Raw genomic sequence first — 14,410 nt, forward strand, 5'->3', positions numbered from 1 at the left:
TACGTCAGCCAGGTAATACCATCCCTACTGTAACGTATGGTGGAGGTAGCTTCATACTATGAGGATACTTTTCAGCAGCAGGGACTGTAAATCTGGTCAGGATTGATGGGAAGATGAATGCTGATAAATACAGAGAGATCCTGGATGAAAACCTATTAGCTTCTGCCAGAAAGTGTAAACTGGGGAGGAAGTTTGTCTTTCAGCAAGATAATGACCCAAAGCACACCACCAAAGCAACCATGGAGTTGACTTCAAATTAAGAAAATTGATGTCATTGAGTGGCCTAGTCAACTGGAGATGAAGTCCTGACCTTAACCCAATTGAACATGTCTAGCAAGACTTCAAGATTGTCGTCCACCACTGCTCCACAGCTAACCTGGTACAGCTTGAGGAATTTTGCAAGGAGGAATGGGCAAATAGTGCTCTATCATGCTGTGCAAAGCTAATAGAGACTTGTCCAAACAGACTATTGTCTGTAGTAGCTGAGAGAGGTAGTTCAAATGAGAACTGAACAAAAGGGGATGAATACTTTTGAACTGCTGATATTTCAGTTTTTGAATTTTTAATTTTTAATACTTTATTATTTTCCCTGATTTTTGGGCTCTGCTGTGAAAAAGGAGCATGTTTCAAAGGTACATTTAATGTCAGAGAAATGTATACAATGTACATCCTGAAATTCTTTTTCTTCGCAACCATCCATGAAAGCAGAGGAGTGCCCCAAAGAATAAATTACAGTTAAATGTTAGAACCCTAAAGCCCCCCCCAGCTCCCCCTCCCACACATAAGCAGCAGCAAAGCAATGATTCCCCCCCACCAGCAAAAAAAGCATTGGTGCCCCCCCCCCACCAAGCAGTCAATCGTGCAGCAAAGCATCAATAAAGACGCAGTTCCCCAAAGACTACTCGTTCATCCAGTAATTCATCATACCACAGGCACTCTCTCTCCCTAATAAGGGAAAAAGAGGTGTCTCCGTTTCACAGCAAGAGGGGAGACATAGCAAACAACTTGCTGATTTACGATGTTAAGCGTGTGTCCTGTTGCTTTTCCGAGCTCTGTGCCCAAAGAACTTGGGTGATTCACAGATTAAAATTCTCAGGTAAATTGGTCAAAATCCCTGGTTGTAATGTTTATGTGATCAAAGGATTAGGGGCTGAGTACTTTTACAAGGCACTGTACAAAATAATGGAGGAACTGAGCAGCATCTATAGAGAGGAATGATGGTCTGAAGGGTCCTGATGAAATGCCGTGACCCAAAACATCAGCTCTTTATTCCTCTCTATAGATGCTGCTTGACCTGCCGAGTTCCTCCAGCATTTTGTGTGTGTTGCTCTGAATTATCTTATGGATATTAATTGTAAAACTTCCATCACAGCTATCTATTCATGATCTGTTTGATATCCTTGCACTGAAGATGTATTTTGAAATCCACAACTATAATTATAATTGAGTTCTGATGAAGGGTCTTTGTTAGGTTGTTTCTTTTTCCATGGCTGCTCCCTGCTCCCTGAATGTTGTCAAGATTTTCTGTTTTCATTACTATAATTTAAAGATCAGCTTTGCAAATTAGACCACAAAACCATAAGATTATAGGAGCAGGATTAGGCCATTTGGCCCATCAAGTCTGCTCCACCCCTTCATCTTGGCTGATTTATTATCCTATTCTCCTGCCTTCTTCCCATTATCTTTGAGTAGCCCTGACTAGTCAAGAACCTATCAACCTCTGCTTTAAGTATGCTCAATGACATGGCCTCCACAGCCATGGTAATGAATTCCTCAGATTCACCATCCTCTGGCTAAAGAAATTCTTCCTCATTTCTGTTCTAAGTGGATGTCCCTCTATTCTGAGGCTGTGCCCTCTGGTTCTACACTTGCCCACTGCAGGAAACATCCTCTCCACATCTACTCTATATCGAGGCCTTTCAACATTCAATGAGATCCCCCCTCATTCTTCTAAATTCCAAGGAGTATAGGCCCAGAACCATCAAACACTCCTCATTCTTTATCCCTTTCATTCGTAGAATCATTCTATTGAACTTTCTCTGGACCCTCTCCAATGCCAGCTCATTTTTTCTTAGATGAAGAACCCAAAACTGCTCACAATTCTCCAAGGTGCAGTCAGGCCTTATAAAGCCTCAACATTACATCCTTACTCTTATATTCTAGTCCTCCCAAAATGAATGCTAACTTTGAATAATTAGTATGCTATTTACTATTACTATTATAAATTACTGTATCAAAGTTTCATAATTAACTGTTTCAGGTATTTGATGAGAACTAACATTAATGAGGTTTATTGTTGGATGGAGGATGAGTGTGTTGGTGTGGTGAGTGTGTTTGGAGCCATGTGGAAATTTTCAGCTCAAGCCCGATGACTGTTAATCACAGCTGCTTTCTGATAGAGTGTTGCCCTGGAAGGACTTCAGAGATGCTTGAGGCAGTGAATTTCATAACTCTAGGTTTTAGTTAAAAATCACAGCTTCCTGCTGTGTTCTGGATCATTACTCCTTTATAATTTTCTCTTTTGAAAGAGAAGCCAAAATAAGTCAATCCTTTTATCTGCCCATGCAGATACTTCATTGCAGTATTGATATTTTTTGCGCTCACCTACTTGAGCCTCTTGGGTTCTAATGAATGACGTCTTTCACGGTTTTAAAAATAGAAACTGTTTTGTTAAATGACGCTGCTGAGAAATGAAGACATGTCAGGCCACACCCACTGACGTCAAACCCGTTTCAGTCATAAAGCCAATGTCACTAGGGGCTGTCCTTGGATAGAAACACTCTGTTCCTTGCATCGTTAATGTCGAAAGGTGTTGCCTTGGAAACTCAGGATACCTGACTGAGCAGAAAGAGGAGTGACAAAGGCAGACGCACTAAGATCCAGGGAAAAACGCAACACTATTAACTGCTGCCATCTCATTCCCTGTTGGGGCTTTCCACTCTCTTTAATGCAAGCATTTTGATGAATATATCATTTTATTTCAATCTGATCCAGAGAGCAGCATGGTATGAAACTTCAGCTGGCAAGAGTAATGGTAAAAAAGCAATGCCTTACTCGACAAAAATAAAATTAAAGAGACCAGCCAGTCCCTTAATCTCAGCAGGTACCTCACTGGTTATCAACACAGGAGATTCTGCAGATGCTGATCAACACACACAAAGTGCTGGAGGAGCTCACCAGCATCGATGGAGGGAATAATGAGGACTGGAAAGGAAGGGGGAAGAAGCCAGAAGAAGGTGGTGGAGGGGGAGGAGGACATGCTGGCCGGTGATAGGTGAGACCATGTTCACATCCAGAGAGTGTGATGAGCTTTGCTGCCTTTACCACCCTCCAGCTCACCTCCTCTCCACACAATGGTTGAAAAAATATTTTCCATCTTACACTTACTTAAATCTTTGCGCCTTCTTTCCTTCTCCTAGACATGTTACGATTGAAAAAGCCACATGGAAATCGTCCCCATCACAGACTGTGACTACATACCAGGAAGCTATCACTAACCTGGATAGTGCTAAAGCTAAAGATGACAGATTAGCTTTACTTGTCATTGAAACATACAGTGAAATGCATCTTTTGCACAACAACCAACACAGTACGATGATGTGCAGGAGACAGTCCACAAGTGTTGCTATGCTTCCGGCACCAACGTAGCATACCCACAACGTACTAACCCTAACCCACCCATCTTTGGAATGTGCAAAGAAACTGGAGAACCCGGAGGAAACCCACACAGTCATGGGAAGAATGTGCAGTCTCTTTACAGACACTGGTGGGAATTGAACCCTTATTGATGATTGCTGGCACTGTAAAGCGAATGCGCGAACCACTACTGTGCCAACCCATAATATGGATGAATCAAGTGGCATTAAATGTAAAAGTATCTGGAGATTTTAAAAGTAATAAAAAGAGGCTGAAGTATTTAGTGAATATTTTGTATTAGGATAAATAAAGGTAGGGATATTGGCGGAGAACTCAGATGTACGTAGTTACTGTTAGATTGACCAACGATATAAGAGATAAAACCAATACTCTCCCTAGGATATCAATGTACCTGAGTCCAATTGGGCAGGACTGAAGAGGGTCAAAACGAACTTTTGTTTGAAAGTGTTTCAGAGCAAGCAAATGGTGGTATTGCAGCCTGATTGTTCATAGTCTAAGGTGTCAGAGAACTTCAGTAAGGATGCATTTACCAATCTGACAGATAACAGAAATTAGTTAAAATAGCAAGAACGGATTCCAGATGGAGTGTTTGTACTTGAGGATCCAAAGGCTACAATGGATAGAGAAGTGCAGGGTGGTTTGAGCATTGTAGATTACAGGCAATTATCTTATTTTTAAAATCATCGGGACAGCCGATAGATGAGAACTACTCTCAGTCAGGAAAGGTCTGGGATGAGGAGCCAAAGATGTAATTAACTATTGGAAGTTTAGAAAAGGAATCTGTTTTTTCAAAGAAATGGGAAGAGTTGAATTTGTAGTGGGTTGGGGCTTGGAGAGGAGCTGAAAGGATTTGGAAGTGGGTTGGTTCACAGGGAATGTGGTACAGAGTGCATAGCATGTATTGTTTCCTCAGCAACATAGACAAAAGTGGAGGTTGATAGGTTTTTGATTAATCAGGATGTCAAAGGCTAGGGGGAGGAGGCAAGAGAATGGGGTTGAGAGGGATAATAAATCAGCCATGATTGAATTGTGGTGCAGACTCAATGGGCTGTATGGCCTAATTCTACTCCTGTGTCTTACAGGTTGTCTTATGGTGGTTGTTCAGCATTGTCGAGCTGGGCCAAATGGCCTGTCTGTGCTGTATTCCTGCTTAATTCAATTCTCATTTTTCCTTTTTCTGTTGCTTATTTTTTCTCCTTCATCAAGTATTGCAGTAGAGAAACAAGCTCTTCAGTTTCATAGCAATCCCATTTTCCAGCACACAGTCCATAACTTACTCTGTCTTGGTGATTTTAGCCCTGATTCTGAAGTATTGTGAGAGGACCGGGCTGTCTGGCAGTGTGTTCCCAATTCCACCCACTCTACAGTGAAAATATTCTTCTGGTTTGACCAAGCCTCCTAACTCATCACCCATTCTACCTGTAGACCTGAACGTACACCAATGCCCTTCTGTTCCTCAGTATCCCCTAACGGCCTAACATTCGTGCTCTTTACCCCATGAGATATAAGAGAATAATTAGGCCTTTGTCCTACTCTTAGTTAGATCATGTCTTGTCAGGATGAATTTGCATCTGTATCTTACCAGCTTCCTCAAACTCACTGACTCTGTCGCAAGGGAAAAAACTGGGATCAAGCCCCTAGAGTGCAGCTGACTTCGCCAAGGAAGCGGCTGGTATTTTACCTCTCCCTACTCCTGCACCTGCCCCCCCCAGCTCATTCTACCACACAACACCCCCCCATGACTCTTCTCCTTCTGATTATTCTCCAGCTATTGCCAGTGATTGCCAAAGGTGGTGGTAGAGGCAGATACATCAGGGAAATTTAAGAGACTCTTAGATAGGCACATATATGATAGAAAGATGGAAGGCTACGTAGGAGGGAAGTGTTAGCTTGATTTTGGAGTAGGTTAAAAGGTCGGCACAATATCATGGGCTGAAGGGCCTGTACTGTGCCCATGCACCCCCCACCAGCTTTTTCCACTCTTCCCCAGAACTTCTCCCACCCTTCTTACTCTCACTCCTCCATCTCTCTTCTCCCCCTCACTGTTTTTCACCCCTCACCCCAGCCTTTCTCTCCGCCCCACCCTTCTTTCTTCTCCCTCCCACTTATGGCTCTTGTCCCAACCCACCACACCTAGCAATACTTCTCCCTACCTCAGCCCCCACCCCTTTTCCCCCTCAGTTCAGTTTCTTCCATCGTATGGTGGGTACAGCACTCCCACATACCATCCCTGGCAGTATCAGGGCCGAATGTAACACTCACAGTCGATTACTGATGATGAAAGGTTCCTGTTGGAATAAGATGAGTTTCACCCCTAACCTTGTAATCTATTAACCATTAGTGTGCCTTTGGTATTTCACAGCTCAGTTTTATATTTTGACATTAGAAACTACCCGCTTTTAGGGCAGCCCTTTCTGCAGTTGTAGCTGTTCAGTACAATTCAATTCAAATACATTCCACATCCATTGCAAAAATGTTTATGATGTTGAGAGAAAAAAAGTCCCCTTGATTGCAAAACAATAATTGAAAAGGATCATGTTATGTTTTCAGAATTGGTGCGGTGAGCAGTCTGCACTTTGTAGAAGCGGACATGAATCTATGTCAGAACTCTGCCGACCTGAAGCTATACCCTTGCGATGACTTCATGTCTGTACCCTCAGCTTAAGGTCAAGCCTGAGGTTCTGGTTTTGTGGTCACGGGTCATGTCAATGTCAAGAGGCTGACGAGCAATATGATCATGAGTAGTTAAAATTAAAGAAAGGAGGAAGCTGATGCTATTGTGGAAATGCTTTTAGTTTCTTTTTTGTGACTTAAACCATCTTTCAAACGCTCTGCTGGTCTTTTTATGTTCCTCTCGTGATGTTGGTGGCACGTAGCGACTCCTGTGCTGTGTACTTTTGGTTCCGCTTGCGACCATCCCTGTGGCTTCTGATCCTGCCGTCAACTCAGCTTGAGCTGTCCTCCTGGTAGCCTCAATGCCGTTTGACACGTTTCTCATGAGCCTTCTGGCACTCGACCAACAATGTGGGTTTTTTTCCCCCTGCTAATGTTCTGGTTTCCTCCCCCAAAACACTAGGTAATAGCGGCTGACTGCAAGAGGGTCACAGTGCTAAAGTACTTCCTGGAAGCTCTTTGTGGCCAAGAAGAACCTCTGCTGGCATTCAAGGGTGGAAAATATGTGTCAGTGGCACCCATCCCAGACAGCCTGGGAAAGGAAGATGGAGGCCAACAGGGAAAACAACTGAAAGATCAGGTACAGCACACCAGAGGGATTTTTTTTTATTCCATTTCCTGAAATTCCACTGCTGCTACGAGATCCACATGCTGTTTTCGATTTCACTGTTTAATGGATGATTTAATGGAGCTAACCTCAGCAAGGTCAAGGTTCAGGAGTAGGATAAAGTTTATAGCTGTGGCACTGATTTCACAGGGGGCCTTGCTTGGAGCACTGATACAGGAAGAGACAAACTCATTGGTTTGTGTGGAAAATTGAATAGCAGCCCACATCCTGATATGATTAGGGATTTTGCTGGTGTTCTTGCTTTTTCATATATACTCCCTTAAAGCTGCACTCTCTCCAATTCTTTGTTCACTAAGTGCTTCTTTCACTCTGAATCAGCCTGTCTAGAGAATGTATGCATATCCCGCACATAGATCGGACAATGACATCTGTTTTGTGGGTTTTACCACAGCCAAGTAGGTAACCAAATTCCCACCAAATCTGCACCATTTTGATGACATCCCCTGGTTGAGCAGCTGCCATGCTGTTTAATTTTAATTACCAATTTTCAAACTGCTTGTCACTTGCTGACATGTGCCTCCCACCACATGCATACTCACTCAAAGCCCCACACCCCTTTTGGGTAAATATGAAATGAAATGTGTAAATATTGAAGAGGTAGTATGAAGGAGTATATGAGAGAAAGTCAATAAGCTTATTCATGAGACATTAGAGCAGAATTAGGCCATTCAGCCCATCAATCCTACTCTGCCATTTATTATGGCTGATTTATTATTCCTCTCAACCCCATTCTGCCTTTTTCCTGTAACCTTTGACACTTTAACTAATCAAGAACCTTTCAACCTCTGCTTTTAATATAGCCAGTGACTTAGCCTCCACAACGATCTATGGCAATGAATTCCCACAGATTTATCACCCTCTGGCAAAATAAATTCATCCTCATCTCTGTTCTAAAGGGACGTCCTTCTACTCTGAGTCTGTGTTCTCTGGTCCTAGACTCTCTCAATATTGGAAACTTCCTCTCCACGTGCACTGTATCTATGCCTTTCAATATTTGGTAGATTACGATGAGATTTTCCCCTCTCTCCCCCCCCTCCATTCTTCTAAAATCCAGGGAATACAGATCCAGAGCCGTCAAAGGCTCCTCATATATTAATCCTTTCATTTCCGGTGTCATTGACGTGACCCTCTCCAATGCCAGCTTTCTTAGATATGGGGCCCTAACTGCTCATAATCCTCCAAATGTTGCCTGTCCAGTAACGGTGAAATAGCATTTCACCATTATATCCTTGCTTTCTATTCTAGTTCTCTGGAAATGAGTGCTAATGTTGCATTTGCATTTCTTACTGCCAATTCTAGCTGTAAATTAGCCTTTAGGAAGTACTGCATGACGATTCTGAAATACCATTGCACCTCTGACTTCTAAATTTGCGCCCTGTTTAGAAAATAATCTACGTCTTTGTTCTTCATTGGTTGCTCCTCAGCTTCATCTCTCCACCTTTGTGCCGTATCTCTTGCTGCCCTTGCTCCACAGCATTGGCCATACTCCAGCCTGAAGTCTTTGACCTCAGTGTTGGTGTTTCTTTACCTTCCATTCCGTTCCTATTGTTTACCTCGTGGTTCAGTGTGGGCTGCCATAACTGGTGTGCTGAACAACAAAATCACCTGTATCAGTGAACCACTTCAACTCCGTTGCAAATAAACTACTTGCTTCAGATTTCTATAGATGTAGCTAACCACCCTGCCCACAGTCCCTGTAGAGAAACCTCTTTGTGCCAGCTACAAACTTTGGCATCTCGGCTTAATTAGACCATAAGATAGAGAGGAATAAACCATTTGGCCCCTTGAGTCTGCTTTGCCATTCAATCATGGCTGATTTATTTCTCAACCCCGTACTCCTGTTTCTACCTGTAACCACCATTTTTGGCACTCTCAAAAACATTGCACTTTGAACATGCCCTTCCCATTCCTAATGCAGCAGTTTCTGAACTAAGAGGTTGGGCTCCCTATCCCCAGAAAGGTGAAACAGAGGTCCTTCACTTCCCTCTGCACGAGCCATTGGAAGAGAAGCCAGCTATTGAGGCCTCTCACAGTGAGCTTCTGACGTCTCTTCTTGAGACATGAAGAGAGGCACGATGGGCCCCCGCCAGAGTCAGTGCCTTGAAGGTAAAATAGGAAGGTATTGGATCCAGCAATTTGACCAATTGGCAAAGAGGAAACTGGAATGTACCACGTTACCAGGGGAGCATTCTTTCAGTTACTGGCTTGCCCGCAAATACTCAACATCTGATTCAAGTCAGAATGATTTTTACTATCTAAAGAAAAAAAGTGTAACATACAGGTTCTCAATTGGTAAGCGGGTTTGGGTGTTGTGAAGAAGGTGGGAGAATGTTTAACTTACAGGTTCTCAGTTGGTAAAGGGGTTTGGGTTATGGGGAGAAGATGGGAAAATGGAATTGAGAGATAAATCAGCAATGATTGAGTGGCAGAACAGACTCCAAAGGACCGAATGGGTTAATTAAACTGAGATGCCACAATTTATAGTGGGCACAAAGATGCAATACCAGCTGCATACTGCCACAGATGGCGCTTGGCTACTGGTTCGCAGTTACCAAGGATGTTCAATGTTTACGTTCATCGCACTGGGTGCCACACCCTCACCTGTGCCTTTTTTTTCTGACTGTGTAGGAAAGAGACTATCGGCTGCCTCAGCTTGCCAAGAATATGTTTTGTTTTATTTCTTTTCATATTTAAAAATGCAGTCTGTTGCTGGGTATGGCTTCCAGGCTTGTGAGTATTCATTCGTTCCTAACTGGAGGATATCACACCTTGTTCTTTAAAAGATTAGCTTTATTTGTCACATGCACTTCAAAAGATACAGTGAAATATGTTGTTCGTGTAAACAACCAACAAAATCTGGCATTGTGATGAGAGTAGCCTGCAAGTGTCACTGTGCCCCAATTCATTATGCCTCGCCTTTGGACTGAGGGAGGAAACCAGAGCCCTCAGAGGAAACCCAGGCAGTCATGGAGAGAATGTACAAACTCCTTATAGACTGTGTGGGAATTAAACCCCAATCTTACAGCTGGTTTGGTAAAGCGTTACACTAACCTCCCGCTATGCTACTATGCTGCCCCTTGCCCTCACCTGTTGGCCTGTTAGCTTGGACTCCTAGCAGTGGGCACAGTCAATAGTAGTCTACGCATTGCTCAATCCCACTAGCCTAGTCCATACAGTAAAAACCCTGCACGTGGAACCCTCGCCTCATTCCCAGCTCATTGTACTCTTAAACCACATTGTAATCTAGAAGGTAGCAATGTTCCAAGATGCTGAGCCTAGTAGTGACAGGCATACGTGGGTGGTGCTGTTGTCAAGTGTTTCAGTGGGACTCCGTAACTCTCTGTTTCCCGGTCTCTCCGGGCTTTATACCCCTGAATCAATGTTAGCAGTGAGTTAGGTTCAAACTGTGGGCTTATAATGGAATAGTGGCAGCCTAAATCAGTAGTGACAAATGATTTAATTTCTGTCTGCTGATGAATCCCTGATTGAAATCATAGTGTCCTCATGATCTAACCTGGTGGCTCCCGATTTTCTAACAAAAGCCTCATTGTTCAAACACCTCCCTCGTCCCATGAACCCCAGTCTCATCACAGGCCACTCCTTTTAAAGTGTTAGAAATGGCCAAGGGATTCCCAGTAAAGTACAAGTGGTCCTAAGGCTGTGGTCACTTAAAGTAGTAAATCTATTTCTTTATTCTATCAACTTTTCTACCAAATTTCCTCAAAATTATTGAAGTGGCATGGGCCTTCTGAATTTTTCTGCACCCCGTCTCCCACCCCAGCACCTGTGGTTGCAACACTGGCCAAACAGTTAACACCTAGCAGTGAAATTAATATTCCATGAGTTGCTGTTGTCAAACTTGCATGCTGCAATGTGGAGTGGGAGCCAGAGGCCTCCCTTCCTGGCCAGCGAAGAACACACAGACACTACCAGTGCTCTGAATTCTCTGGAGTGAATCACTTTCAGCTGTGTGGCAGTGTGAAGCCTAAGCAAAACTGCTTTTTCCACTGATGAAGTGGAGGGTGTGACAGCAGAGTGTTGGCTTTTCACACAGGCAAGCTGAGTTGCTCAGAGCCAGGTGAGATACTTGGAATCAGTACTTCCAGCCCTTGGTGCCAGTAAGTTTCGAGGTAACAGTGGAGCAGATGTGACCTCCTTCCCTCTTGCAGGGTGGTGCCTGTCATTTGTATCTTTGGTTGGTTGCCCAATCATGCAGTTCGCCTCTGCAGCCAGAGGTAATATCTGCTGGGGCAGGACTCTGCCAATAGCATGATGCAGGACTTGTGGAAGCTCTCCAGTAGACCTGGTGTTTTCAAATATTAGAATTTAACTTGAGAAATCTGGATTTGGAGTCTACTAGAGCTACCAGACCTGCTTGGTAATCCATGTTTATCTAGGTTTTTTGGCAGCAGAGGCATTATTAATCACCCAGGCATGAATGTGACATAGCTGAAATGTGTGTTGCTGAACTTTAGTTTAATGTATGGGGCTGAATATTGAAGATGGCAGCGCCTTGCTGCATCTTGTTAATAGCAATCTCATTTTTCACCATTGCTCACTTCAGTTCTGTTGCCAACCATTTGTGCACAGGAAGAAGATGTCATCATTGAAGAATACGAGGGACAGGACACTGAAGCTGAAGGCAGCGGAGGGGAAGATGATATAAAGGAGCTGAGGGCAAAAAAGCAAGCTCTGACTAAAAAGTTTGTTGAGCAGAAGCGCAGACAGGAAAAGATCCAGGTACCCAAGGCTCTTCACTGGGGAGAAAACTTTCCATCTTTTTTTTCTTTCATTTCTGTCAGCCTTGAACTGGAGCCAGAAGCATCTGTCTAGCCATATGCTTCAAACTCTTGTGCTATGTAGGGCTGGTTATAAAATAGGCAAACCAAAGACCCTTTTGGGAAAATGCACATGTGTGCCCTCGAGGCTTTGGCTTTGCTCCTGAACAGACTCAAGTTATTTTTCCAAACCCAGCTTAACCTTTTAAAAGTACGATAAATGTTTTAAAATGTTAATATCAACAGAGTCTGATGTTTCCTTCTCGATTTATCCATTCAGAAAAAGTGTGTTTTTAGACAGCTTCTCCCAAAGACTCATTTGTTCAAGTTAATTTCATGTATTTTCACAACTAGCTCTCTGCTTAGGACCCAGCGGCTCATATTAAAATCGATCACTGACAGTTAACCTGTGTACAAGCTAGAACTGATTTCTTATTTTTGGCATGTCTGATCCCTGCTTAAATTCAATTAACTCTTTCAGTACTAAAATATTGTTCCCATTACTTACGTCCAAGACCTGTGCAGTTTTGTTAACATGATTCATTTCAGGCATTTCTTTATCCTGAAGCTACAAACCTTAGAGGTAGTGGAAAGTATATTGCAGGATGTTGGGTAGTATTGCTTGAAACAGTGTGTGTGTGTGTGTGTGCGCGCGCGCAATCAGATTGAGTTAAAGGCTGCAGGATTCGATAAGTTTGTGTGTGTTTTGTCTTAACAACCTCTGTTACCTGGACAACAGGGAATCTCAGTCACCCAGGAGTCCATTCTTTCAGGTGCCAGTTACACTGTTCTCAATAGGATAATTTGCAAGCATTGCTGTTTTATAGTACTGGGATGTGTGATTATTGACAAAGGAAACCACAAACCAAGTGTAACTACTTCACACTTCGGGATTAATTTTTATGACAGGATGTTGCCAGCACAGCGAATGAGAAGCCTGACAAAGCAAGAACCAGGCAGATTTGTAGTTTAAGGCTGAGGGGGTAAAGAAGGCTGGCAGGGCTGGGATAAGATCCAAACAGAAACCTGGGTGAGGTGGGCTATTTTAACCTGCCAATTCCATCTCGTGTTACTCTGAAACGGAGGTCTGGCTCAGCATAATACAAGGAGGGGCAGATTCCAGGGCAAAGCCTTTCTGCCTCCTGGATGCTGTGCCCTCTTGGACTCGCTCAGTCAGTCACACACTCCTAATGCATAACAACAATCCACAGCTCAGACACAGTCTGTCCCAGAGCACCCTACAACCAGAGCCCAAGAGGTACTAAGTAAATGTAGTCTTTCTTTCCCCCTTCCCACTGAAGATTCAACTTGACTGTGTCAGTAATATTAGACTGCCATTCCCTGGTGTTTACCAGGGACTACAGCTTCAAAATACGTTGTTAAATTCTGTAAATAAGGTATTCTTGAAGTTGTTACTGGTACTTTGTTAGATTCTCACATTGGTAAACTCTGATATTTAGATTTCGAGAAAACCATTGCTCCACAATAATTCCCTTCCGATGCTGGAAACACTTTTTGTTTTCTATTCACTACCAAGTCCCCTCATGACTCTTATTAAAAACATAGGAAACCTACAGCACAATACAGGCTCTTCAGCCCACAAAGTTGTGACAAACATGTCCCTACCTTAGAAATTACTAGGGTTACCCATAGCCCTCTACTTTTCTGAGCTCCATGTACCTATCCAAAAGTCTCTTAAAAGACCCTATCGCATCTGCCTCCACCACCGTTGCCAGCAGCCCATTCCACGCACTCACTACTCTCTGAGTAAAGAACTTACCCCTGACATCACCTCTCTACCTACTCCCCAGCACCTTAAACCTGTGTCCTCTTGTGGCAGCCATTTCAGCCCTGGGGAAAGCCTCTGACAATCCACATAATTAATGCCTCTCATCATCTTATACATCTCTACCAGGTCACCTCTCATCTTCTGTCAATCCAAGGACAAAAGGCCGAGTTCACTCAACCTGTTTTCATAAGGCATGCTCCCCAATCCAGGCAACATCCTTGTAAATCTCCTCTGCACCCTTTGTATGGCTTCCACATCCTTCCTGTAATGAGATGACCAGAACTGAGCACAGTACTCCAAGTGGGGTCTAACCAGGGTCCTATATAGCTGCAACATAACCTCTCAGCTCCTAAATTCAGCTCCACGATTGATGAAGGCCAATACACCATATGCTTTCTTACCACAGAGTCTTAATCCATGCAACTGCTTTGAGTGAGATCCCTCTGATCCTCCATACTGCCAAGAGTCTTACCGTTAATATTGTACTATATTCTACCATCATATTTGGCCTACCAAAGTGAACTCTTCATCAAATCTGATCTCTTCCCAACCTCCTGTGCTGTGGGGAGAACTCTTGTTGCTGTTCCAGTCACCTTCAAAACTAAAGCCCCTGATCCTACAAAACTATCTCTGGACACTAATGGATCTTTTTTGTACCAAGCTGGACAGTGCAACCAGAACTGTGCGATAGTTTTTTATCTGGTACCTGTGTTGGTCATGGTCCCTCATGGATCCATTCCCAAGGCCTTACCTATACACCCCAATTTCCAAAGAGAGCCCTGGGCAGTATTAGACCCCACAGCCCCTATCCCAGCTCCTTTCCTGGAAAGTTGGTGGAGAGATACACAAAGTGACTCTTCAGCCCAGGAGACACAAGGTGAAAGC

The 14,410-nt window shown here is 43.5% G+C and overlaps 1 protein-coding gene across 1 annotated transcript in view; it reads left to right on the top strand.

Moving 5' to 3' along the window:
• LOC132396189 (telomerase-binding protein EST1A-like) overlaps window positions 1-14,410 on the top strand; it is a 259,324-nt gene that overhangs the window by 134,027 nt on the left and 110,887 nt on the right. Inside the window, exons 4-5 of the mRNA XM_059973746.1 lie at window positions 6,734-6,910; window positions 11,549-11,698. Of these exons, the coding sequence (XP_059829729.1) occupies window positions 6,734-6,910; window positions 11,549-11,698 (327 nt within the window). The remainder of the gene's footprint in view (window positions 1-6,733; window positions 6,911-11,548; window positions 11,699-14,410) is intronic.

Source organism: Hypanus sabinus, chromosome 6 (genome assembly GCF_030144855.1).
Source record: "Hypanus sabinus isolate sHypSab1 chromosome 6, sHypSab1.hap1, whole genome shotgun sequence".
NCBI lineage: Eukaryota > Metazoa > Chordata > Chondrichthyes > Myliobatiformes > Dasyatidae > Hypanus > Hypanus sabinus.